This window comes from Vanacampus margaritifer, chromosome 1 (assembly GCF_051991255.1).
Source record: "Vanacampus margaritifer isolate UIUO_Vmar chromosome 1, RoL_Vmar_1.0, whole genome shotgun sequence".
NCBI classification, from domain to species: Eukaryota; Metazoa; Chordata; class Actinopteri; order Syngnathiformes; family Syngnathidae; genus Vanacampus; species Vanacampus margaritifer.
In genome coordinates this window covers 63,909,667-63,932,165 of record NC_135432.1, presented here as the reverse complement: position 1 = coordinate 63,932,165, position 22,499 = coordinate 63,909,667, and the positions used below count along the sequence as shown (strand labels likewise).

The 22,499-nt window shown below is 39.7% G+C and overlaps 3 protein-coding genes and 1 long non-coding RNA gene across 14 annotated transcripts in view; 2 read left to right on the top strand and 2 right to left on the bottom strand.

Moving 5' to 3' along the window:
* Positions 1-380: 380 nt before the first annotated feature.
* zbtb24 (zinc finger and BTB domain containing 24) lies at positions 381-8,317 on the bottom strand. Of its 5 annotated transcripts, XM_077560137.1 has the most exons (9): positions 8,035-8,307; positions 6,042-6,751; positions 4,900-5,067; positions 4,741-4,824; positions 4,479-4,562; positions 3,515-3,596; positions 3,226-3,433; positions 3,139-3,183; positions 381-1,980 (listed from the first exon to the last, which is right to left on the bottom strand). In XM_077560137.1, the coding sequence occupies exons 2-9, from the start codon at positions 6,733-6,735 to the stop codon at positions 1,630-1,632; spliced, it is 1,716 nt and encodes a 571-aa protein (XP_077416263.1). In that variant the 5' UTR covers positions 6,736-6,751; positions 8,035-8,307; the 3' UTR covers positions 381-1,629. The 5 variants fall into 5 exon arrangements, with proteins under 5 accessions (XP_077416263.1, XP_077416261.1, XP_077416260.1 ...); XM_077560135.1 differs by having other exon boundaries at positions 4,741-5,067; positions 8,124-8,317; XM_077560134.1 differs by having other exon boundaries at positions 4,741-5,067; positions 6,042-6,748; positions 8,035-8,315.
* LOC144047955 (uncharacterized) lies at positions 4,086-5,517 on the top strand. Its single transcript, XR_013293317.1, has 2 exons — positions 4,086-4,208; positions 4,389-5,517. It is a non-coding gene; the product is annotated as an uncharacterized LOC144047955 (long non-coding RNA).
* Positions 8,040-12,138, top strand: ddo (D-aspartate oxidase). 2 transcript variants are annotated; one of them, XM_077560144.1, is made up of 5 exons: positions 8,040-8,354; positions 9,002-9,174; positions 9,534-9,642; positions 10,391-10,567; positions 11,382-12,138. In XM_077560144.1, exons 1-5 carry the CDS (start codon positions 8,326-8,328, stop codon positions 11,950-11,952), a joined length of 1,059 nt encoding a protein of 352 aa, XP_077416270.1. In that variant the 5' UTR covers positions 8,040-8,325; the 3' UTR covers positions 11,953-12,138. The 2 variants fall into 2 exon arrangements, with proteins under 2 accessions (XP_077416270.1, XP_077416271.1); XM_077560145.1 differs by lacking the exons at positions 9,002-9,174; positions 9,534-9,642.
* Positions 11,776-22,499, bottom strand: part of LOC144047733 (SAM and SH3 domain-containing protein 1-like) — a 30,041-nt gene continuing 19,317 nt past the window's right edge. For 3 of the 6 annotated variants that reach the window (XM_077560129.1, XM_077560131.1, XM_077560126.1), the window contains 14 exons: positions 22,315-22,365; positions 21,519-21,568; positions 19,896-20,032; positions 18,855-18,967; positions 18,549-18,647; positions 17,189-17,321; positions 16,828-17,111; positions 15,673-15,735; positions 15,447-15,575; positions 14,467-14,596; positions 14,226-14,395; positions 13,910-14,119; positions 13,671-13,824; positions 12,264-12,745 (listed from right to left, as the gene is read on the bottom strand). In XM_077560129.1, the coding sequence (XP_077416255.1) occupies positions 12,591-12,745; positions 13,671-13,824; positions 13,910-14,119; positions 14,226-14,395; positions 14,467-14,596; positions 15,447-15,575; positions 15,673-15,735; positions 16,828-17,111; positions 17,189-17,321; positions 18,549-18,647; positions 18,855-18,967; positions 19,896-20,032; positions 21,519-21,568; positions 22,315-22,365 (1,878 nt within the window). In that variant the 3' untranslated portion in view covers positions 12,264-12,590. Of the gene's footprint in view, positions 11,920-12,263; positions 12,746-13,670; positions 13,825-13,909; positions 14,120-14,225; positions 14,396-14,466; positions 14,597-15,446; positions 15,576-15,672; positions 15,736-16,827; positions 17,112-17,188; positions 17,322-18,548; positions 18,648-18,854; positions 18,968-19,895; positions 20,033-21,518; positions 21,569-22,314; positions 22,366-22,499 lie in introns of those variants that run through there. The other 3 variants (XM_077560127.1, XM_077560128.1, XM_077560132.1) reach the window with 3 other exon arrangements.

Sequence of the window (22,499 nt, the reverse complement as noted above, 5' to 3'; positions counted from 1 at the left end):
TGGGCTCGAGCATATTTTTACACATTTAGATAGATGTGGCTTAGTTTGTTGTCGCCATGGCAACGAGACGGTGGCGTTAAGGGTCACGGGAGGACTGGCCGGTGGATGTTTGAATATTTTAATCAAAGAGCAAGATTTCATTTTTGAATTTGGTTACAATTGCTAAGAATATTTTTTTTCTTCTTCATGTATTATTTAACCAAATAATTATGTTTCATTTAGCTATTGTTAAACGTTATGCAAAGTATTATTGAAAACGGCTGCATTATTTATTCCTTCAATACATCATGTAATTATAACTCTGAAGAAATTACTTCAATGGCTTCATTAGTGCAAGCTAAAATAAAATGTTAGTAAAAACAATTAAAATGGCACATAGCTGCTGTTTGAATGAATTTTATTTAAACCTCTGTCATCCTCTTTGTTTTACTGAAGCATATTACTGCCAAACCAGAAAAAAAAAAAAAAGTTTGAACATGATATGTTATGTGATATGTTATCGCGTAAAAACGTGGATGAGCATTCACTGTAACAAAATGAAGCGATTTGGTTCCAGTTCAGGCCACTGGTGGAGTGCTACATAGTTATGTTTGTCTTCTTTTTAAATCTGATATCATTTTAACTCATTTACTGCCATTGACGACTTTAGATGTAAAAAATTCATTTGAACTATTTCTATTGGTTTAATATTTTTTTCCCTATCTTAAAGATTTTTTTTTTATTGTATTAAGACCGATATAAAATTTGTGATTAATTGTGAAGTCATGCGATTAATTCCGATTAAAAAAATAATAATCACCTGACGCTCCTAATTTTTAATAATCTTTTCTTAAAAAGATGAAAAACTAAAAAAATAATAATCACAATTATTTTATTTTTTTAAAAGGAAACAAATATTATAAATTAGGTGCGTCAGGTGATTAATTAAAAATAAATCATAATTAATTGCATGACTTCACTAGTTAACTCACGATTAATCACAAATTTTATATCTGTTCTAAATGTACCCCAATTTTTTTTTAGGTTTTCATACTCTTGTTAACAAAAGTGGAAAAAAATGTTAAACTAATAGAAATAGTTAAAATTAAATTTTGACGTCTACAGTCGTCAATGGCAGTGAATGAGTTTTAAACACTTGGACTTTATTTGTATTTTTTTTTATAATATTAGTAGTTTCATAACTAGTAACTAAGGCCCAACTGATATTTTTGGATCCAATTTTAAAGGTGAAATTTGGCAAAATAAAATTCCAATAATTGATTAATCAGCTGATTAATTACAAATATGTAATATATATGAATTACATGCAGAATATTTGACTGTATTAAAACAATTGGGCAATTATTAGCTCTTTAAGAAGTCTTTTTTTCTTCATGATATTCCAAAGCCAAATATATCTCATGATAACTTATCATGATCCTATTACATGAAAGTTCTTATGTTAAAATATGAAGTTTATCATGTATGTGGTATGTGATACTGACCTTTTTTTTTTTTTTTCTGGTGTGGCAGGTATACGCTTCCAAAGTGTTTTTCACACTTTCAGCTGCCTAAGCAGCTCATCCACTACAAGTCTGATGGGTTTTTTTTGTGTTTTTTTTTTGTAACTTTTGTTTGTTTGAGCTGAACTCAGCTGTGCGCCGGTGGCGGCCCGGCAGTCGAGTAGACGGTCCCGGCCTGGATCTGGAACGTGTGCCCGTGGATGTGGTGGCCGGAGATGTGCTCACCGGTCTGGCTGATGGAGATGGGCTGGTTGACGTGGATGTGCGCTTGCGCCACCTGCTGGTCGGGCCTGTGCGCCACGTGCAGGTGCTCGGCGGCCTCCTTGCTCAGGGTGATGACGTACATGGACTCGGCCCGGGTCGGGGCCGAAGCCTCCAGCGCGACCGTGCTGATGTCCTGCGCCAGGCTGACGTTGTTGCCCGTCACCAGAAGTTGGATCTCCTGCTCCGAGCTCGTCGCCAGCTGATACTTCTGGACCTAAAAGGAAGTCGATGGTAGTAATGTGTTACATTTACTTTTTATTATTATTATTTTTTATTTCAGCTGTGTTCATGCAAATGTAATGGAACTTTGCAAGGGTGATTATTTATTATTTATTTATTCTCTTATTTGTTTTCCAACTTCAGCTCATTAAATTTGCCAACAAAGTAATGTTTAGATCAGTGGTTCTTGATTTAAAAAAAACGAGATAACGAGATTTTTTTTTTTATCCCTTAATTGAATATTTCATATCATAAGCTACTGTTGACATTATTAGAACATCAACACTAAAATATAGAAGAATAAAATAAATTACCAAAATAAACTCACATGTGCTGTGGTGCTGTCATTTTAAAAAAAATTTTGGTCATATTATTATTTCTTCCAGTAATTTAGCTCATTTGATGTTACTGGCTGGAGATCGGTAAGCTTTTATTTATATTTTATTAATTTATCAGTCTAGACTAGGATGGACAACTAAGTCAGTCAGTCGCCCATTGATTAAATAACTAAATAAATAAATAGAAATAAATACATAAATATTAAAAATTTGGTAAAATTTTTTACAAATTCAAATAAATCTTTAAAACACTGATAAACATTCGATATACATTTTCCAGCCAAAAATGGTGGTAATGGGAGGAGAAAAAAAATCATGAAAAATGTGAAAATCCAAAATATGACAAAATATATGAAAAGAAAAAGAGGGGAAAAAATGCAAATCAGTGATACTTTAACTTTAAATATGGAGGGCTCAACTGTAATAATAATAATAAAAATAAACTGTAATAATAATAATAAAAATAAACTGTAATAATAATAATAAAAATAAGTTGTGATATCCCCAAACACCACTAGATGGCAGACATGTCCTAATTGCACTTACACTGGGTCTTACACTGCCCTATACATCGACGTGAGTCGGCCTAATTTTTCTTTTTGCAAATTCGTAATGTTATGGAGGACCAACATAGTACCTCAATAATATTCACATTTTGTTTAGCAGTTTTGTGCCGTCCATTGCACTGGGAAAACTCAGGTTCGGATAGTGCATCTTTCATACATGTATTGAAAAATGTATGATCAAAAATGAAATATATAAAACAGAGCTTATTTTGTCCACATTTCAAGTGGCATTTTTGTCATCTAGCCCACCTCAGTCTGCGAGTCGCCGCCGCCGCCGCCGCCGCCGCCGCCGCCGCCGCCGCCGCCGCCGCCGCCGCCGCCGCCGCCGCCGCCGCCACGTTCCTCCTCGGGCTGCGGTTGCGACACCCTCTCCTTGTTGTGGGTGTTGATGTGCGTCTTGAGGTTGTCGAGGCGCGAGAAGGAGAGTCCGCACGCCGAGCAGTTGAAGGGCTTCTTGCCCGAGTGGGAGGCCACGTGGCGGCGGTGGGCGCTGCGGTCCGTAAAGGACTTGTCGCACACGCTGCAGCTGTACGGCTTCTCGCCTCTGAGGGGCGACACGGGACAAAGTTAAGGAACATTTCAACTAGATGAGTCGTAATACTAGTCAACGTGCAGTGTCGCTCACCTGTGTATCCGGATGTGCGTCTGCAAAGTGCTCTTGACGGAAAAACACTTCCCGCAGATCTCGCACGTGAACGGCTTCTCACCTGCCATGACAGCGTCACAAGCTGATTATTTTATTTTTTTTTAGCAAATTTTACTTTGTTGGTTTGTTTTCAATGCAATTATAATGGCCATCAATTATACGCAGCTGAAATGAATGGAAATGCTATCAATCTGTTTGAGCCCCCCAAAAACAGTATAACATATTTTTTTGTAACATAAATAAGAAAAAAGAAGCCTTCCGTATCGTACTTAATGGAAATATACAGTATTAGAATAATTAAATAGAATGTAAAAACTTAAAATAGTTTCCGCTTCATGATTTCACACATTCATGCAATAGTCGTGTGCGCTTTGGCCACCAGGAGGCAGTAGAGTATAATACATGCCAGCGCCACCTCGGTTTTTAGCAGGGTAAAAAGATAGCGTCATGTGTCATGTGACCAGCAGTTGACCAATCACACTGTGATAGGTCACACCGATTGGTCAACTGCTGGTCACATGACATACGAACGCCATCTTGTTACCCTGCCCGAAACGGAGTTTGCCAAACGGCTCTGTTACATACTAACATGCAGTACTTAATACACGCAGACAGTCACGCCAAAGCTGCAGTAATATTAGTCGTTTTTCCGGAGAGAATAGAAACAAGTTTTGTAAGTATTTTATGCTCTATCTACATGTATATTAATACTGTTTGTGTTCTAAATTGTAATTGCCGTGATAGCAATGCTTATTTTCTCAGACCGTCCATGACATTTTTAATTGCGTGTTAGCATTAAGCTAGCGGACTCTCGTGAAGTAGTTTGTTCTTTCTTTCTTTCTTTTCTGTACAGATGTCAGATGAACATGCTCAAGGTGTCACGCGCCAGATCACATGACGTCACGTGACGTCACGCGTGGTGATGCTCGGTTGGGATTTTCACCTGTGTGAGTACGCAGGTGCTTTTTCAGCTGGGCTGTATCCAAAAATTTGCGCTGACACTGCGCACACTCTGGAAGTGATTTGCCTTCAATGAATACAGAAATGATCATAAATAAAAAAAATAAATAAAAAGTTGGCCTTCAAAGTGGCCATGTGTACATGCGACATGGCCTTAAAATAAAATCTCAGATTTTATTTCACAAAAATACAATTTCAGCTAAAGTTGAAGGAATCAAAACAAATGTCGTATGCGTCCATCTAACCTGTGTGGACCCTGTAATGACTTTTCAGCTGCCTCTTCTGAGTGAAGCTCTTCTCGCATTGGTCACAGCAGAACGACTTGTTTTCTACAAAACACAACAGCCGCATCAATAGGCACACCCGCACCTGTCTATCCAACGTAGGAAACGACGTTGGGCTACCTTGATGGAGGTTCATGTGCTCGTGCAGGCTGTGCTTGGTGGCGAGGACTTTGGAGCACACGCCGCACACAAACGGCGTCTCTCCGGTGTGCTTGCGTTGGTGCACCAGCAACGTGTGCTTCTGCGTGAACGCGGCGCCGCACGCCTGGCAGGAGAATGGCTTCTCACCTGCGGGGGATGGGGACAATGACATCACTTCCTGTATGGTGCAGGGACGGAGTGAGCACTGGGGATGGCTTGCAGGGGTCATGTATATAGCATTTTTATTTTATTGAAATAAAGTGCAAATAGGTCAGGTCTTTTTTCGTAAACGTAAGAAAATACTTGTAAATACTTGTGAACAGTAAATTTCAAGAAAATAGCAAGATACAGTTTTAATTCATAAAAAAATAGAATTTTTAAGGCCATTTTTTTACGGTTTTCTTGAAATGTATTGTTCACATTTTTCTTACATTTATGAACAACCTGACTTATTGAACTTTAATTCCATTCCGAATCTTTAATTACAATTATTTATTAGATTATGAAAATATTTTCATCTTATAATTGCTGATGTCATTGTCAATGTTTGTGTAAGTGATTATAACATTTCATTAATAAACTAAATCATTAAAAAGTTACGGCCTCCGCAAAATTTAACTTGGGATTTGTTTGTTAAGTTTTGAATCATTTCTTTGATTTTTAGGAAGAATTGAGGTTCCATAATTAATCAATACTGACTGAACTGAAGCGGATTGAATCAAATCGGGAAAAATCGAATCGAACTGAGCTCTTGTGAATCAAAATCGAATCGATTGAGGAAATTAGAATCAATACCCGGCTCTAAAAAAAAAAAACATTTAGGCCCTTGTCAGTAAAAGTTAGACTTTAAGTAAAATTCGATTTTCAAATGAATTTATGGCAAAACGATGTATTAAAAAGATCGAGTTAAGGTTTAGCAAAATGTAACATTTCGATTTGCGAAATCAAAACCGATTTTCCCATTTGAATTGTTTTTTGTTACACCCCTAATATATCTGCATACAATTGATACGCTGGAAAAAAAAGTTTTAATAAACCCAAGAAATTATCTTAAAAATACACCTGCAATATGTGTTTTGCGTGAAAGAAAACGCAATAAATAAATTGCTGCAAGAGTTCACCTGTATGTGTCCGTTGGTGGATCTTGAGGAAGATGTGGTTTTTGAACCCCTTGCCGCAGTCGTGGCATCTGGCCTCTGTGTCGGGGTACTTCTTCTTCCTGCCCCTCCTCGCCGACTCTCCTCCCCCTCCGCCAGCTGACACGTCTCCACCCACTTTAAAGGCGTCGTACTTGACGGGCGGCGTGATCGTGCGTCTTCCCGCCCGACCGGGCTGCTCAGCTCCGCCCCCGTCAGCGACTTCCCGTCGCTCTTCGGCGTGATCGTCGCACGAGGGACTCTTCTTCCTCTGCTTCCTGACGAGCAGGCTCTTCTTGGCCCGCCCTCTCTTACGTCGCCGCGTGCTCTGCAGCGCCTCCACGAGGTCGCCCACCTTCAGCAAGCGAGCGGCGGCCAGGACCTGCTCGCCGGCGCCCTCTTCTACGGACACCCGTGCGCTGTAGATGAACTCCAGTACCGCCCCGCACGCAGCGGACGTTACGCCGTCCAGCCGGTGGGTGGCGTGGGCGCCAACATCGTTGCCGGTGAAGAGCTGCGAGAAGTAGTCGCTGCTCGCCGCCAGCAAGGCCTTGTGCGCTCGGAAGTGCTCGCCATCCGCCAGCACGGTGATGTCGCACAGGATGTCGCCCTTCCTGAGACGCGCCAATTTGCTCAGGATGCTCGTCTTGTGTGAGGTCGACGAGGCCGTCAGTGTCATCGTCCTCAATGAACTGCTGCGAAAAAGAACAAAAACACATAAGTGGGACATGCCTCGACTGAAATAAGAAAAATCAATGAATCGAAATTTATACATGATTTTTATTTTGGCTTCTCACTTCCATAAAAACATTATAATTGAAGACAATCAATTAATTTAGTGATTAATTACACCTCACTTCAAATTTGCTCTAAAACTAAACACAAATTTAAAAGAATTATACACATAGTACATTTAAATCCAAGACATACCTTGTTACAGAATGTTAATGCTAATGCTAGCAGACACTATAAAATTCCATTCACAGGCTAATAGAAAACTAACAAACCGACTCTAAAAAAACGTACTAAAATGAACTCAATTTGGAAAAGAAATATCTGAATAATGAAAAATCCCAAGCTATTTTAACCCTGACAATACACGTAACATCATTTTGTCTTGTACTTGAAAGGAACAAAATCGTAATAAATACAGTAAACGCTTCGCAAATTGGAAGAAGTGGGTGTTACTTTAAAGCTCAACATTTTGGTATTGGTGGGAAAACGGACATTTGAGTAATTAGCCATGTAGCTAACACGTGAGCAGTTCATTGGTACGTTCTATTTTTTGTTTTAAATTTAAAAAAAAAAATGACACCTTCAGCTTCACTAGACAAATATACGAGCTACATTCTAATCTTCTTTTTTAAGTTTACGTGACATGTAATACGTACTATAATTTTACACGGAAATAACAATTAATAACAAGTTCTACAGCTGTTAATTTGTATTATTTATTTATCATACAGTAAAAAAAAAAATTAAAAAAGTTATTTTTGGACAATAGAAAAACATTTGTAGCAAATACGGTTCTTCACCCATCGTCTAGTCATTTAAATGTTCATTAACCAATATGATGTCAATTTTAAATGCTACAAAACTTCCCACAACACTTACAAGTACATAATTTATTAGGCGTTTTGATTACAAAAAAAAACCTCATTCGTCATCATTAACATAACCATTTGGATGAGGGTTTGACTCGAACATATTTCAATGACAACAATATATATATATATATATATATATATATATATATATATATATATATATATATATATATATATATATACAAAAGCCTTTTCATTAGGCATGCAAGTGGACAACCTCTCTCAAAGGTGTTTGAAGCTCAAACCTACAGCTCGAAACGCCAACGTACAACTTTTCAAGTTAGCAAAGAAAAAAAAAGCTACAGCGCCTCGAACAAAACGCCCGCTTCCTCTCTAGAGGAGGGAAAAAACGGTTAAAATGAATTACTGACCTAAGTAGAAGCGTAAAACGATCATAGATCGCGTTTGTTGAAGAAAGCCCGTCGAGTTTTTACTGTATAGTGAGCTGTTAGGACCTTACTGTTTTCGTGCTAACCGGAAGAAGTCTGTCTGATGCGTTATCGCGAGACTTCAGCGTGGGAAGCGCTACAAACGACGTGATTTAGCTCCACTGCTTCATATTTACTGGTGGAAGATTATAGATGATAAATCGCATCGCTTTAAAACATTAAAGAAGCAGGTATTAAAAAATAAAATAAAAATAGATTAAGCAATAAGCGACAATGGATGTCTACGCTGAGCAGAACAGCAGGTTAGTAATGCGTGTGAAACTTTTTAAATTCTTGCCATCGCATTGTTGTTGTTGTTCACATGATAGTTCGTTGTTTACATACAGTACTGAATATAATTGTCACGTTTACAACGTGGAATGAAATCGACAAAAACGAAGCAAACATAAATATGTCTCAAATCATTCACGAGCATGAGATTGTGCAGGTTTATTTTGTAGAAAAAGCACGTTGAGCTATGTTGCAACTCAAATTCCATTCTTATATTGTTGATATATTGTATTGCTGTATTGCTGCCCAAAAAAATGTCACGAACCGAATTATAATTAAGCTTTTATCACATAAAATGACATAATATATTACTTCGGTCGGAACGCGTTTACATTGGCTTCCGATTCTAAACTCACTGAATAGTTGTGGTCCTGAATACATTACAGTAACAAAATGCTGGATATGAACCTAGTAGGGCTCTGATGTCATCAGACTGGGGTTAATTAGTGGAGTCCAGAGTTGAACGTAAACATGGTGAAGCAGCGTTTAGCTGTTATGCTGCACACCAACAAGCTGCCAACTGAAGTGATGTCAGCCCCCGAGTGTAATATAAATATTCAACTTTACTTTTTAAATATTACTTAGAGCAACCTTTTCTTTCTTGGTTCTTGGGTTCCAGTACGAGAGGAGTGAAGGTGGCGGTGGTGGGCGCGGGCGTGGTGGGCTTCTCCACGGCCGTGTGCGTGGCTGAGAATCTCCCCAGCTGCTCAGTCACCTTGTTGTCGGACAAATTCAGCCCAGACACCGCAAGCGACGTAGCGGCCGGGATCATGTTCGCGGAACAATTTCCAGGTCAGCAAGTCAGCGCAATTTGATTGAGGTTGATTGTCGTATAGTGCAGGAGGAGGTATGCAGTTTGTAGAGTTGTGTAAAATAGTGATGGGAATAACTGACACCCGCTATAAATACATTGAAAAAATATATTTCTATTTTTTCTTCTTCTTTTTTTTAAATCCAAAAGAATATTTTGGATATACTACCAATAACGTTTTTTTTTTAAAATGGAAAACAGGAGTTTGGCTAAAAAAAATTAAAATGAAAAGATATTGAAAAAAAATCCACAAATCCACTGTATATAATATTAAAGATATATAATTAGAAATAAAATATAGTGGTACTTTTGCACCCCCATCCCCATATGTACCTACTAGATATTCCTTTGGAACGCCAAAGACGCTGGTTCGGAGACAGCTTTGACCACCTACTGGCCATTGCACGGTCCGAACACGCACTCGAGGCCGGAGTGCTGCTCAGCTCAGGGTAACGTTCAAATGTAAAATCCAACTTAAGGAGATTTTTTCTCTCTCTCTCTCTTACACTCTCTCTCTTTCACTCACTCACAAGTTCCTTTATAACATGTATGGGGCAATTTGTCCAAATACGCCTGGAATCGAAAATGATTCATATTCATACTATTTCCGCTATAAGTAAAATCTGCAATACAATAGAAATACCCTAATTAAATATATATATATATAATATAAAACCTTTACACGCACTTTTAAAATAATACGAACACATCTAAACACGTAAATTATTGAAACAGATCAAGAGGAATGGAGAAGACAAAAGTATTTTAACAGCGCGATCCCTCGATGTGCTTGAAAGTCAACATATCCCGTAACAAATTTATCATCCCACAATATGCATCAATAATCAAGTCCAAAGATGTAAATTATAAAATGAACGCGCAGCCGTTGCGTATGCGTGTTTTTACAAGTCTTCTTTCAGTGATAGTGTGCCACCACCTTGTGGCCGACAGTGGAATTGCACCCGACATACATGTGGCGCGAAATAAAAGGGGAGATTTACTTTATATGTGTTTGTCTTATTCTAATCTAATTACAACCAATAACATTTAAAATGATCTTGAATTCATATTTTATTATTAGCAAAATAAACTATTGAACAAAACCTTTTTTACTCCTTCCCCCTCCCCACGTTTGGAGCACAAAACGACGACGACGTTTTGCACAATGACGTCATTGTTTCTTGTTTTCCTCGACAGCTGTCAAATATTCAGGGAGCCCCCCGCCAACAAGACACCCTACTGGTGGGACATCGTGTTTGGCTTCCGCTTCTTGAGTGAACGCGAGCTGCGCCGCTTTCCCGAGCACTCGTTTGGCCAGGCCTTCACCACCATCAAGTGTGAATGCTCCAGCTACCTGCCCTGGCTGCGGCACAGGTCTGTTCAGACACCACAAGAGACCGCCAGCTTCACCTATATGAGGTCTTGGGTTCCAATCTGGGCTCAGACTTCCTGTTATATTCTCAAAACAAGCACGCTAGCTTCAGTGAAGACTAAATTGTCCAGAGGTGTGTATGGTTGTTTTGTCTACAGTATATGTGCCCTGCAAATGGCTGGTTACGAGTTCAGAGTGTACCCTGACTAAGAATATTTATTTACATTGCCCCCCCCCCCCCCCATATTTTCTGGTTATAACAATTTTTTTTTCAGTATTTAAAAAAGAAGAAATAATCTGAACTATTTTATTCTAATGAGGACAATTGCCTTGGTAAATGGATGAATTAAAAAAAAATTTTGTAATTTTTTTTTTTTTAGTCAAAACTTATTTTTCCCTGAATTTTATAATAATGGATTTTGGATTATTTTTTTTTTTTAATTTTTTAAACCATTTTTCTTTTATATTTGTCATGTTTTGTTTGGATTTTTGTGTTTTCGTAAGATTTTTAAAAAGCTTTATGAAAAGTGCTTAAAAAATGGATGGATAAATTATTATTTTTTGTCTTTGTTCAAATATTTTCTCTATTTCTTCATCTGAGCTTTCCCCCCAACATTTTAAAATATGTTTTCGGAGTGTTGGATTTAAAAAAAAAATTAAAATCGGACTATTTCCCCCCATTTTAGTTAAATTTTTCTTGTCCGAACTCATCTATTTTTATATTTTAAATAATATCCCCATTTTCTAGAAAATGGGGAAATTGAAAATAGATGGCTGGATAGTTGCCTCATAGTTTGAAGTTGTGTTTGTGTCCAGGTTCACAAAAGCCGGCGGTAATGTGGAGCAGAAGAAACTGTCCAGTTTTGAAGAGCTGAGCCCGTACTACGACATCATCGTCAACTGTTCGGGCTTGGGCTCCAAGGAGCTGGTGGGAGACGACGGGGTCTACCCGGTCCGGGGCCAGATCCTGAAGGTGGATGCCCCCTGGGTGCAATACTTCATCCGCGACGGGGACGGGAAGTCGTACGTCTACCCGGGCTCCAGCTACGTCACTCTGGGCGGCACCCGACAGGAGGGAGACTGGCGCCTGGGGGCGGACGCCGGCGAATCGGAAGCCATCCTGGAGCGCTGCGCCCGGCTGGAGCCGTCCGTGCGTCGAGGTAGAGTGCTGGGCCAGTGGGTGGGGCTCAGGCCCGGCAGGAGGAATCCCAGGGTGGAGAGGGAGGTGCTTCGGCTGGGCGGCGGCGGCGGCGGCGGCGGGGCGCATGTTGTGCACAACTACGGCCACGGGGGCTGTGGCGTCACCCTGGCCTGGGGGACGGCCCTGGATGCTACCAGGCTGGTCAGGTCCTGCCTTCAAGAAATGCATCCGCATGCCAAACTGTGATTTCCTGCTGCCATTAAATGCATCATCACTGATCTGTCATCTGTTGCCATTAAATGGCAGATTAAAGACATTTGTGTAGATTTAGCACTTAACAGTATAATAACTGAATTTGGGGCTGCTTTTTGGGATTCTCTGAAAAATATAATATATAATAATTACATTCCTAATAAATAACCTATTCATCAATTTGACTATCTTTGCAATTTCTTGTAAAAGAGTACATTTGAAAATCCATGCTTAACAGCAATAATATTTAAGCATTAAACATATCACGTTTTGCAGTGAAAGAAGAGCGCAGTAAAGAAAGAAGCAAAACTTCTTCTTTTTTTAATTCCTCACACGCACACACTCTAAAAAAAAAGTCATGTACATCATCAGATCAAGTCAATATTTTTCAATTTGAGGCACATGATTTAAAAAAAAAAAACAAAAAAACGCTTGTGCAAGGCTACACTAGAGTAAGAAAAGTATTTACACAAACAACACTACATTTTTTTTTTACATTCACCTCCAGCCCTCAAAATCACTCGAGAGTTCATACGTGTGCCGACCGACCCTCTGTACATAAGAAAGCAGGAAGTCCACGTGATGAAGGAGAAGAAGAGTGTACCACGCAAAGGAGGGTGATGATGAAGAGTTCATAGTGGGGTCAGGCTGTGGTTGCTGTTGTTGTCCAGGGTATCACTGCTCTCGTAGCAGCCGGAGTCTCTCGGGGAGTCTCCTGCCTGGACGTGGGTGTCCGTGGCGGAAGCTTTCTCCTCGGAGTAGCTGCTTGACTCCGGATCGCTGCTGCCTGTTAAGTGACATGTTTAAAGTTACATTACACAAAAGATGTACTGTGCCTTTAAGCTTCCATGTTGTTTTTTTTCTTCCAAAATTTTGTGCATTGTGTCATCCGAAACTAACTGAATAACGGACGGACTAATTAATAAACTAAACAACTAACTAGCCAATTAACCATCCAACTGTTGACTGACAACCAACATTATTGTGAGATACACCTATTAACCCTCTACAAGAACCAAGTATCTAACAAACCAATAACTAATTAACAACTAAACTTAGCAACCAAACATATAACAATGAACAAACTAACCAACCTACTCAACTAATTGAATAAATAAGCCAACCAACCAATTAATTGACCAACCATAAACTAACTAACTAACTAACTACAGAATAAACCCATTTAATTGACCAACCTTTGTTTATCCAGCTCACTAACCAACTTTTGTGTGATCCAGGTATCTATCCAACCAAAAATCAGACAAGACTAGCCAACTAAATAACTAACTTCTATCCGTGATCCGGCTTGCCGACCTACCAAAACAACAAAATAAAATAACCCAACCAACCAATGCTTTATTCTTGCTAACTAACAAGCTATCATGTTGCTAACTAAAAACAAATACACTTTGTGAGTCATTAAACTAACTAACTAACTTTTTGCGTGATCCAACTAAGTAACCAAATTCGAAAAACCAAAAAAAAATGAATAATGAATTGAACAACTTATTAACTAACCAACAAACCAACCAACGGCCAATTAACTAAACAACCAACCAACTCACTCGCTCACCATTGAAACAACAATTAACTGACCAACAACAGGCTACGTAGCTAACTCTGCATTAGCACCATGATCGTTGTAGTGGTGTAGCTGGAGCAGCGTAGCATTTGAACGGCCCACGTGGAGCGTCGGCGAGTGGTTTCCTCACCGTAGTCGTAGTCGTGCAGCAGCTGCACGGCAGTGAGCAGCACGGCTCTGTGTTGCGCGTCCGTGATGCGGAGCTCGTCCAGGTCCTCCTCCTCCAGCAGCCGGAAGGTGTCCAGGTCATCGTAACCGTTGAACAGGAAGGTGGGGAGGTGCTCCTGTCACACACGTCACGCGACCATGAAAACCTGGATGATGATGATGAAGATGAAGATGAAGGACTGGCGCAAGACTTATTCTTACTTTGAGGTTGATACGCTCCAGCAGCTCGTCCACAGACTGCGGTTTGGGTTGCCGGGCCTTCCTGCGCCTGCGCTCGGTCTTCTTGGGCTTGGCCGGCTCTGGATTGAGCACGTCTACGTAGATGAATTTGAAGGTGCCCACTTTGCCCCTCAGCATGCCCATCCACGTGCCCATCGGGGGCTTGCTGATCATGTCGATCACGTCGCCGCTCTGCATTGAGCGCACACCGGCGGGAATTTTTTATTTTATTTTTTTAAACCAGCCATTTACCAAAAAGAGGTTTGAGGTGTGTTGTTTTTCGTTTTCCCACAGTCACCTTGAGTTTGAGGGAGTCTGTGTCGTAGGGGCTGGGCGTGAAGTCCGTGTGCACGAGGGCGCGCCCGCAGAAGGGTCCGGTGTAAGGCAGCTCGTCCTCCTCGCCGTCCTCTGACTTGACGCTCTCCCTGTTGCTGTTGGACGAGTCGGTGGTGCCCACCGTTTGACCGCCTGCTCAAAGCCACATAACAGTGAGGGAAGAGCTCTCGCCTTACATTTTAGACACGCACACACACACGTACTCATAGAACTCTGTCCGCTGAGGGAACTCCTCAGACTTTCCACAGAACCTCCAGGCTTCAGCTTGGCTTTCTCCAGAGAAGAGTTCAAGTGAGGGGACTGAGGGCAGCTGGAAATGCGGTCCGGACTCGACTTTGCATGGATGAAAAACAAAACAAAACATGTTAATTTTGACTTTCTACCATATTTCCTCAACTAGTTGTCACATAGCGCTATGTGAACCAATTTGCAGGATGCATCGTTCACTTGAATGACTAAATGCCTCCCTTAAATACAAGATTCCCTTTTCCCATGAGGAAATAAAACAGTATGTGTCTTATTCTGAGACGCAAGTTGAACTCCATTGCTAACCAAAATGGCAGCACCTAATGAGTAACAACCATCAATCTAATTAACAAACTTTTGTCTATGATCCAGCTATCAAAGCAAGCAACCAAATAACTAACCCATGACAAAATGAGCTGATTCATTCTCACACTAGTAACCAACCAAACATAACTAAAAAAAACTTTTGCGTGAATCAGCTGATGAAAAACCGACTAAGTAACCAACCCATGGCTAGTTATTGTACCTAATGTTTCTGTGTGATCCAGCTAGATAGCTAGTAAGCTACCTAACTAACTAACAACCGATTGACTAACAAAACTAACTCACCAACGGACCGACTAACTCACTGACTTTTCAACCACCCAAGTAAGTAACAAATCAACTATTGTGTGTGATCCTGCTGGCTAACAAAAAAACCCCCAAAAAACTACCGACTACCTAACTGATACCGACAACGGACAAACCAACTAATTAACCAACATTTGTGTGTGATCTAACTGGATGACTAATAATAAAAAAAAAAACGGCTAAGTAATTCACTAAAAAGATTAAACATCGAGTAGAGTAAGTAAGTAAGTAAGAGTAAGTATTGATCTTATGTCTAATGGTGTGACTTTGACATTCGGTCACTCCTCAAGGTCGTGCGTACGTTTACCTGATCTGACAGAGATGCTTGGTATCGCTTGGTGATGTGCTTCCTCATGGTCTCCCTTACAGACTTGACTTTCTTGCCCAGGGAGATGCGAGAAATCTGAGGGGACCTTGCGCCATCTTCATCTTCGCCCTGATATATTAAAAGTCCAATTAAGTTAATTCAACAAAAAAATGTACTTTGCGTTTTGCTGTATTGTTGTTCATCTGCATTATATTTTAGGACGTACAGTGTGTTGGGCTGCATGCACTGAGCGGTTGGTGAGGTCAAATCCTCCAAAACTGCAGGCTCTCTGTTATAAAAATGTTTGAAAAAGTGGACATTAACGCAGTAGTAGTGAACAAAAAAAACAAAAACAAAACATTGTTTATGTCATCCTGTTAACTAACTCAATTAATGGCTAAGAACAAACTAACAATTTTTCTGTTAGTCTGTTTTGTTTTATGCAAACCAGTTGATCAACCAATGCTTTATACCTGGTAACTAAGTAACTTATAAATAGCTATCAAGCTGCTGAGTCATGACAAAAACAAATAACTAAGTCAAGACTAACTAACTAATTATTTCGCTTTTTCTATTAGTCTGTTTTGTTTGTTTTCTAACAACTACCAACACACACTTTATTGTAACTAACTAACAACTCCACTTTTTGATAGTCTGTTTTGTTTTTTAATTAACCAACCCACACGTTATTGCTCCTAACTAGCTATTATACTGCTAACTAAAAACAAATAACTTTCAGTGATTATGATAACTAACTAACAAACTAACAATACCACTTTTTGATAGTCTGTTTTGTTTTTCATTTAACCAACTAACCAACCCACACTTTATTGCTGCTAACTAGCTATCATGCTGCTAACTAAAACAACTTTTAAGTCATCCTGCTCGCTAACTAACTGACTGACTAACTAATGATCGGACACACTAACTAGCAAACCAACAAACTAACCAACTAACTACAGAATAAACACATTTAATTGAACAACCTTTGTTTATCCAGTTCACTAACCAACTTTTGTGTGCTCTAGGTATCCAACCAAGCAAAAATTGCATAAGATTAGCCAACTAAATACCAAACTTAAATGTGTGATCCGGCTTGCCGACCTATCAAAAAACGTCACAACATAACAAAATAACCCAACCAACCAATGCTTTATTCCTGCTAACTAACAAGCTATCATGTTGCTAACTAAAAAACAAATACACTTTGTGAGTCATTATACTAACTAACCAACTAACCAACTAACTAACTAACTAACTAACTGTTACATTTTCTCTGTTAGTCTGTTTTGTTTTTCTGCTGACCATCGACTTCATTGCTGCTAATTAACTAGCTAGCATCGCTGTTTCATTTGACTAACTAACTGACTGACTAACGAACCCCGTGGTGGCTGAGAAGGCGATGTCTCAGCCCTCCGTCGGTCACGGATCGAGCCATCTTGGCCTCCTCTCCCTGGCGGTGATGTTGGTCAAAGACGGCGATGCTCGACCGTCCCTCTTCAGGCGCGTCCCCATGCGGGGAGCTGCCGCAGGGAGGGCTGCGTTCGGGGGCCCGTTCGGTGTCAGAGGAGCGCGATGTGGTAACGTTGTCGTCATCATAGCCCAGCTGCTCCTGCAAGGCACACGCTAGAGAGTCCACGGGACAAACTCTTGGCTGGCAACACTCTGTGGATCATAATAGAACAATATGAAGTCAAATATACAGACTACGTTTTGCTCTATGCTTTACGTATACGACATGCCTTCTGCGCCGCTCCTCCTGGTCTGGTCGACCCTGATGAGTTTGTTCTTGACCTTGCGTGTGGAGCTGACCAGCTTGTGAAGCCTCCTGAAAGTCAGCCATTCTTCCTGTTCTGTGTCGGACAGCTCACGCAGCTACAGATGAACAGAGGAAATCACACAACTCACTTTTTGTACCTTGATGCCATCCCGCTAGCAAATGAAAGGGCTACGTAGCTAACTAACCAAAGGATGACAAAGAGTGTCATCCTTCTGCCAAACAATAAACTAACTAACTAACTACTTGAATGCCTACCAAGAATATGTGTGAGGCGGGCATGACTGGATGCTGACGGAATGTGCAGCACAATAACAGGGTGACAGCACTGAATACAAGTGCACCACTGTGGCATTGAGCTTAGAGGGGGCTCGAAGGGGGGGGGGGGGGGGGACCAGATTCAGGGGGGGGTGCAGCGAAGGGTCCTGCTACTGCCATGTGTTGCAAAGTACAATATATGATGTTACATAATGTTTGCAAACAATAGGTATCGGAATCTCAGCAACAGAAAAGTCAATTCATTAGCGAGTCCATCAAGTCTAGTTTGGAATTAACTGAGCTGCTGAAATGTCAATTACGGACAAAATTCCGTCCCCCTCGAGATTGCTTCAACTTTTGCCACTTGCAGGTACGTGTGATGTCCTAGTTTCATTTGCAAGTTAAAGAACTAAACTGAAAGGATTAGTAAGAATTAACTCAGCCAAACCCAAAAACGTATAAATATGTTTTTTTTTTTTTTTAAATGCAAGAGCATGCAGTTTCTGATATGAAGAGGTGGCTTAAAGCAATGGTAGTTATTACAAAAAACGGCCAGCAGGTGTCAACAGAGTAAAAGATCAGCCACGGCCATGTTGCTACAAGCTCTTTTTGCCAGTGTTTTCACCTGGAATTTGATTAATGATGAAACTTAGCTATATTCTAATGATAATTGCTGCAAAATGGAAACACATACAACAAGACTCTAATCTTTCTTTTGGTAGGTTCCATGTTTTTATAGCTATAGAACTAAATATTTTGAGGGCCTTGCAAAAGCAGTCAAAATCCAGTAAAACAGCTGGGAGCGAAGGGGGTTGCTTCAGTGAAAATGGCTGGGAGTGAATGAGTTAAACAATGGCCAAATGCACGTTTCAACTAAAAAAAACAACAACAACACTACTCTCTAGTTTCTTTAGTTTCAGGCAGGTACAGACGTTTTAGAACAAGCAATTTATGAACAATAAAAAAAAAATCCTAACAATCGAGATGATGGGGCGATATGAGAAAAAAAAATGGATGGATATATTTATTTTCATATCTTCATACACATGGCTGTTAGAAAGACTTACGTTGTCGCTAAAAGACTCGTCGGTAAAATGGCAAACGTCAGAGCACTCGGACGCTTCCAGCCTGCACTTCGGTCTCTTCTGTGTCTCAAACTCTTTCAACTGCGCACACAAACACAAATCCGGAAAGATCTTGTTCCAGTCCATACAGTATGTGTATACAGAGCAGGCAGTTTTATTTGTTTATTATTTCCAAACTGCAGTCTTTGTGATTTTAACATGTCACTCGACTGCATTGCCTTGTCGATTTGAATTTGAGTAATTGTTCGGCCCAAAATAACACGCTCAAAAATGTTCATTTTATGTTACCCGGGCAAGAGCTTCCTCGATGGATATCATGTTCTCCTTGACCATCATCATCAGCTGGATGCGCTCTTCATCGCTCATGGTGATCTCGCTGGCTACGAAGCCCACCAAATCCCCTGGAAGGTTCACAAGCAAAAACAACATGGCGTTCCCTCAACATTCAAATGCCAATTAAACGTAGCTGCACTTCTAAATGCAATAGAAATTAAATTTTTTTTTTTGTATTTGATGTAAAAAATAGCTTATTATAAATAAAGTAAGGGTGCAACCAACGATTATTTTAATAAACGATTCATTTGAGAATTTTTTTGTCAAATAATCGATGATTCAGATTTAAAAATATTTATAGTTGAATTTCCATCTGTTTATTCAAAAACAGGACATTGTTTCAAATTGACAATGCAGAAAGATAAATTGATTATGATTGAGTTAGTGGTTTCATTTTTGTAACATGTCAGAAAATAGGCAAACATTGTGGTTATTGTTTTCCAAAGTAAAAAACAAATGTTTTATTTTGAAAAATACCCAGAAAGATGATCAGTCAGCTTTCATGGAGGACTACAAAAATTGGAGAATATTCACTGTTGAGAGATTGAAATTCCAAGAATTGGGACAATTTCAATCAATTATCAATTAAGTTGATAATAGATTATTTTTCAATTAATAGTTGCACTTCTAAACCAATTATAATAATGTAAAAATTGTATTAAAAAGTTGTAAACATTTAATTTCACCCATTGATCTCCATTAACCAATTAAATTAAATAAAAAAACATGAATACATACATTTGCTTAACTAAATTTGTAATGAATTAACATGATAGTTTTTTTCATCTACTTGAATTAGATTCATTTGTACTCAACAAAGTCAGTCTTAAAAGCATTCACCAATTCAGCCAAACAAGTGCGGCGTAAACAGTAAAGTAAATCGTTAAGTGATATCACAATATCGCAAACCAAAGTGTGGTTTTATCACTCCAACTTTTCATGTTTCCTGAAACAACATGTGGACTCCACTTCTTAAGCACTCAACTTCTTTGTTACCTTTTGCAAGGTGGCGTGTGGCGGCTCCTTTGGGTGACTTTCTGAAAGTGTCCCAAAAGGATTTGCTCTTTCTCTTGCCGTCCCATTTCCCTCCGCCCGATCCGTCGTCCGAAGAGCTGGACTTGTGCACGGGAAACCTACGCGCACACACACACAAGCCCAGTTCAAATATCTCCTTTGGACACGTCGAACACAACTCAACCATACCTCTTGTCCACATTTATTCTCTTCATCTCTTCGGCGTTATTTGTGGGCCATCAGATAACAAAATGGGTGCCGTCGTGATGAAAAATCAGAAGCTGCGGACGCTCTCCATGGATGAACACATGAGGTCGGTCGGGAAACAAAAGAAGCTTCCCCCCCTTTTGGACTGGAGGTTTTGCAGCAGTGACAGTTTTCATGTGGAGGCTGCATTCCTCTCACAATCCCGCCCCCCCCCCCCGCACGCACGCACGCACGCACTTGACTGGAAATGGAGGAAAATCAGCACTAATGCGCCAAACTAATCAGAGACTTCAAAAGTTGGTGACGCGGGCTATGAAAACCACAAGAAATGCTTGCCAAAATTAATTTGAAATATTTTTTGCTTCATATAGGATGTGATTAAAATATTACATTACTGTACAGTATATATATTATACCTTATATTCGACCCAACTTTATTTATTGGGCATCCATATTTGCATACAAAGTAAAAATCAGATAAGGTCTTGACCTAAACCTTGTTACCTTATTTATTACTTTATTTCAGGATATTTCTTTTTAAATGAGGGAATATCAATAATTTAATTTGATCAAAAAATACATACATAAAAAATACATTATTATTTTTTTTAAACATTGTATTAAAGTTAAAATTACCCATACACATTTCAATGACTTTTATTACTTTTTTTTTTATGAACAAATATTCAGCCTGCCTTTTTTTTTTTTTACTCAAAACTTTATTTAGAAAAATAAATTCAGATTGTATTTAATTTAAAATGACGAATGAAAAATAAAGAATGAAGATTATCAATGTTGAAATAACTTGTAGCCTCAGACTTCTTAATGAGTCAGTTCAAATCCACATATTGGTCAGCATCCTTTTGTGTACTCTCATCTTCATAATATTCTTGTGACTCATCAACAGAGGAAGCAGGAAAGACGAAGCCGAGTTTGGGAATGACAAACACGCACACGCACACAAGAGTCGCAGAGGCAGCGGGAAGTGGCGTGTCTGCGTGTGGATGACAAAGCACTTGAATGGACATCTTAACACCTCATTTGGCACATGGTTGGAAAAAAGAAAGTAAAAACCCTGGTCACAGTTTGGCTTTAGCCCCTGATGCTAGTTAGCTAGCTAGATGTTTGCTGTATTTGTCATAAGTTTATGTTGCGTGAGGAAGGTGTTAATTTTTCTAGAATTGATGATTGCTTGAGAGAAGTGCGTAATTGACTTTGGAAATGATTGCGTGGAGGGAGTTTGTTATTCGTCTCAAGCTGTTAATTGCTTGAGGGAGGTGTTTATTTTTGTATTCAGTAGGTTGCTTAAGGGCAATTTTTCTCAACATGGGCCCTCGACAGAGGAGTTCATTCATCTTAAAAATTGAGATTTTTTTTTTGGTGTGTGTGTTTCCTTACTTTCTGTCCATCTCCGGAGTGGACATGCTGCTGCAGAGTCCAAGAGATTCCTTTAAAACAGCAATAAAGGGTTAAGTCTTATTATTAATAAACACAAAGTAAGCACAGTTTACATGTAGACAATATGAATCCGAGGTACTAACGTTGCTTCCAGGGATGTGATGTGACCAAAGTGAAATTATCTGAAAATTTAGCCGGGGGTCTGGGGGCCGCTGGCACCTAGCTAGGTCCAGGGCAGTGCCCAGTGGGGGGGGGGGGAAGCATGAACAAATAATTATATCATGACCAAATGAAAAGTAACTCATATTAGAGCATACCACAAATGTCTTTGTTATAGCAGAAGATGTTATCTGTCGGAGTCATGTGCATACACAATGAACTACTAAAAAAAAAATAAATAAAAATAAAAATCGATTTTTTTTTGGAGGGGGGGGATAAAAAAAGCGGAATTCCGCGAATTAGCGGAAAAATCACATCCCTGTGCTTCACCTTTTCCACCTTTTTTTTAAATTTAATTCATAAAACTTAAAAAATGCATACAGTTTTTCATATTTTAATTATGGGCTGTTGTGTGTAGATGTTTGAGGAAAACAATTCAATTCATTCATGAATAAGACTGTAACATGCAGCCAAACGTAGTAAACCTGGGAGTCTTGTAAATATTTCCAGATGCAGCGCATACTGTGAGCAAATGGAATGTGTTTGCTGATAGTTTGGAAATCATCTCGTGGTCCAAGTTGCATCATGACACAGCTTAATCTTACCAACATGGCTGCTGACACATGTGGTCCCTCACCTGAATCTGCGAGCGCAGCTCAAGCGATGCGGCCGCTGAGTCAAGCTTTCCCTGAAAGACGCAGGAAGTGCAAGTGGACAAAAGTCACTTTATGCTGTCACCAAGATGATAACACTTTAAAGTGGCACAAAAGGTTACTTTGGTTAACAGCGTGCAGCAATAAGATGTCCAAGCTACGGCCCGGG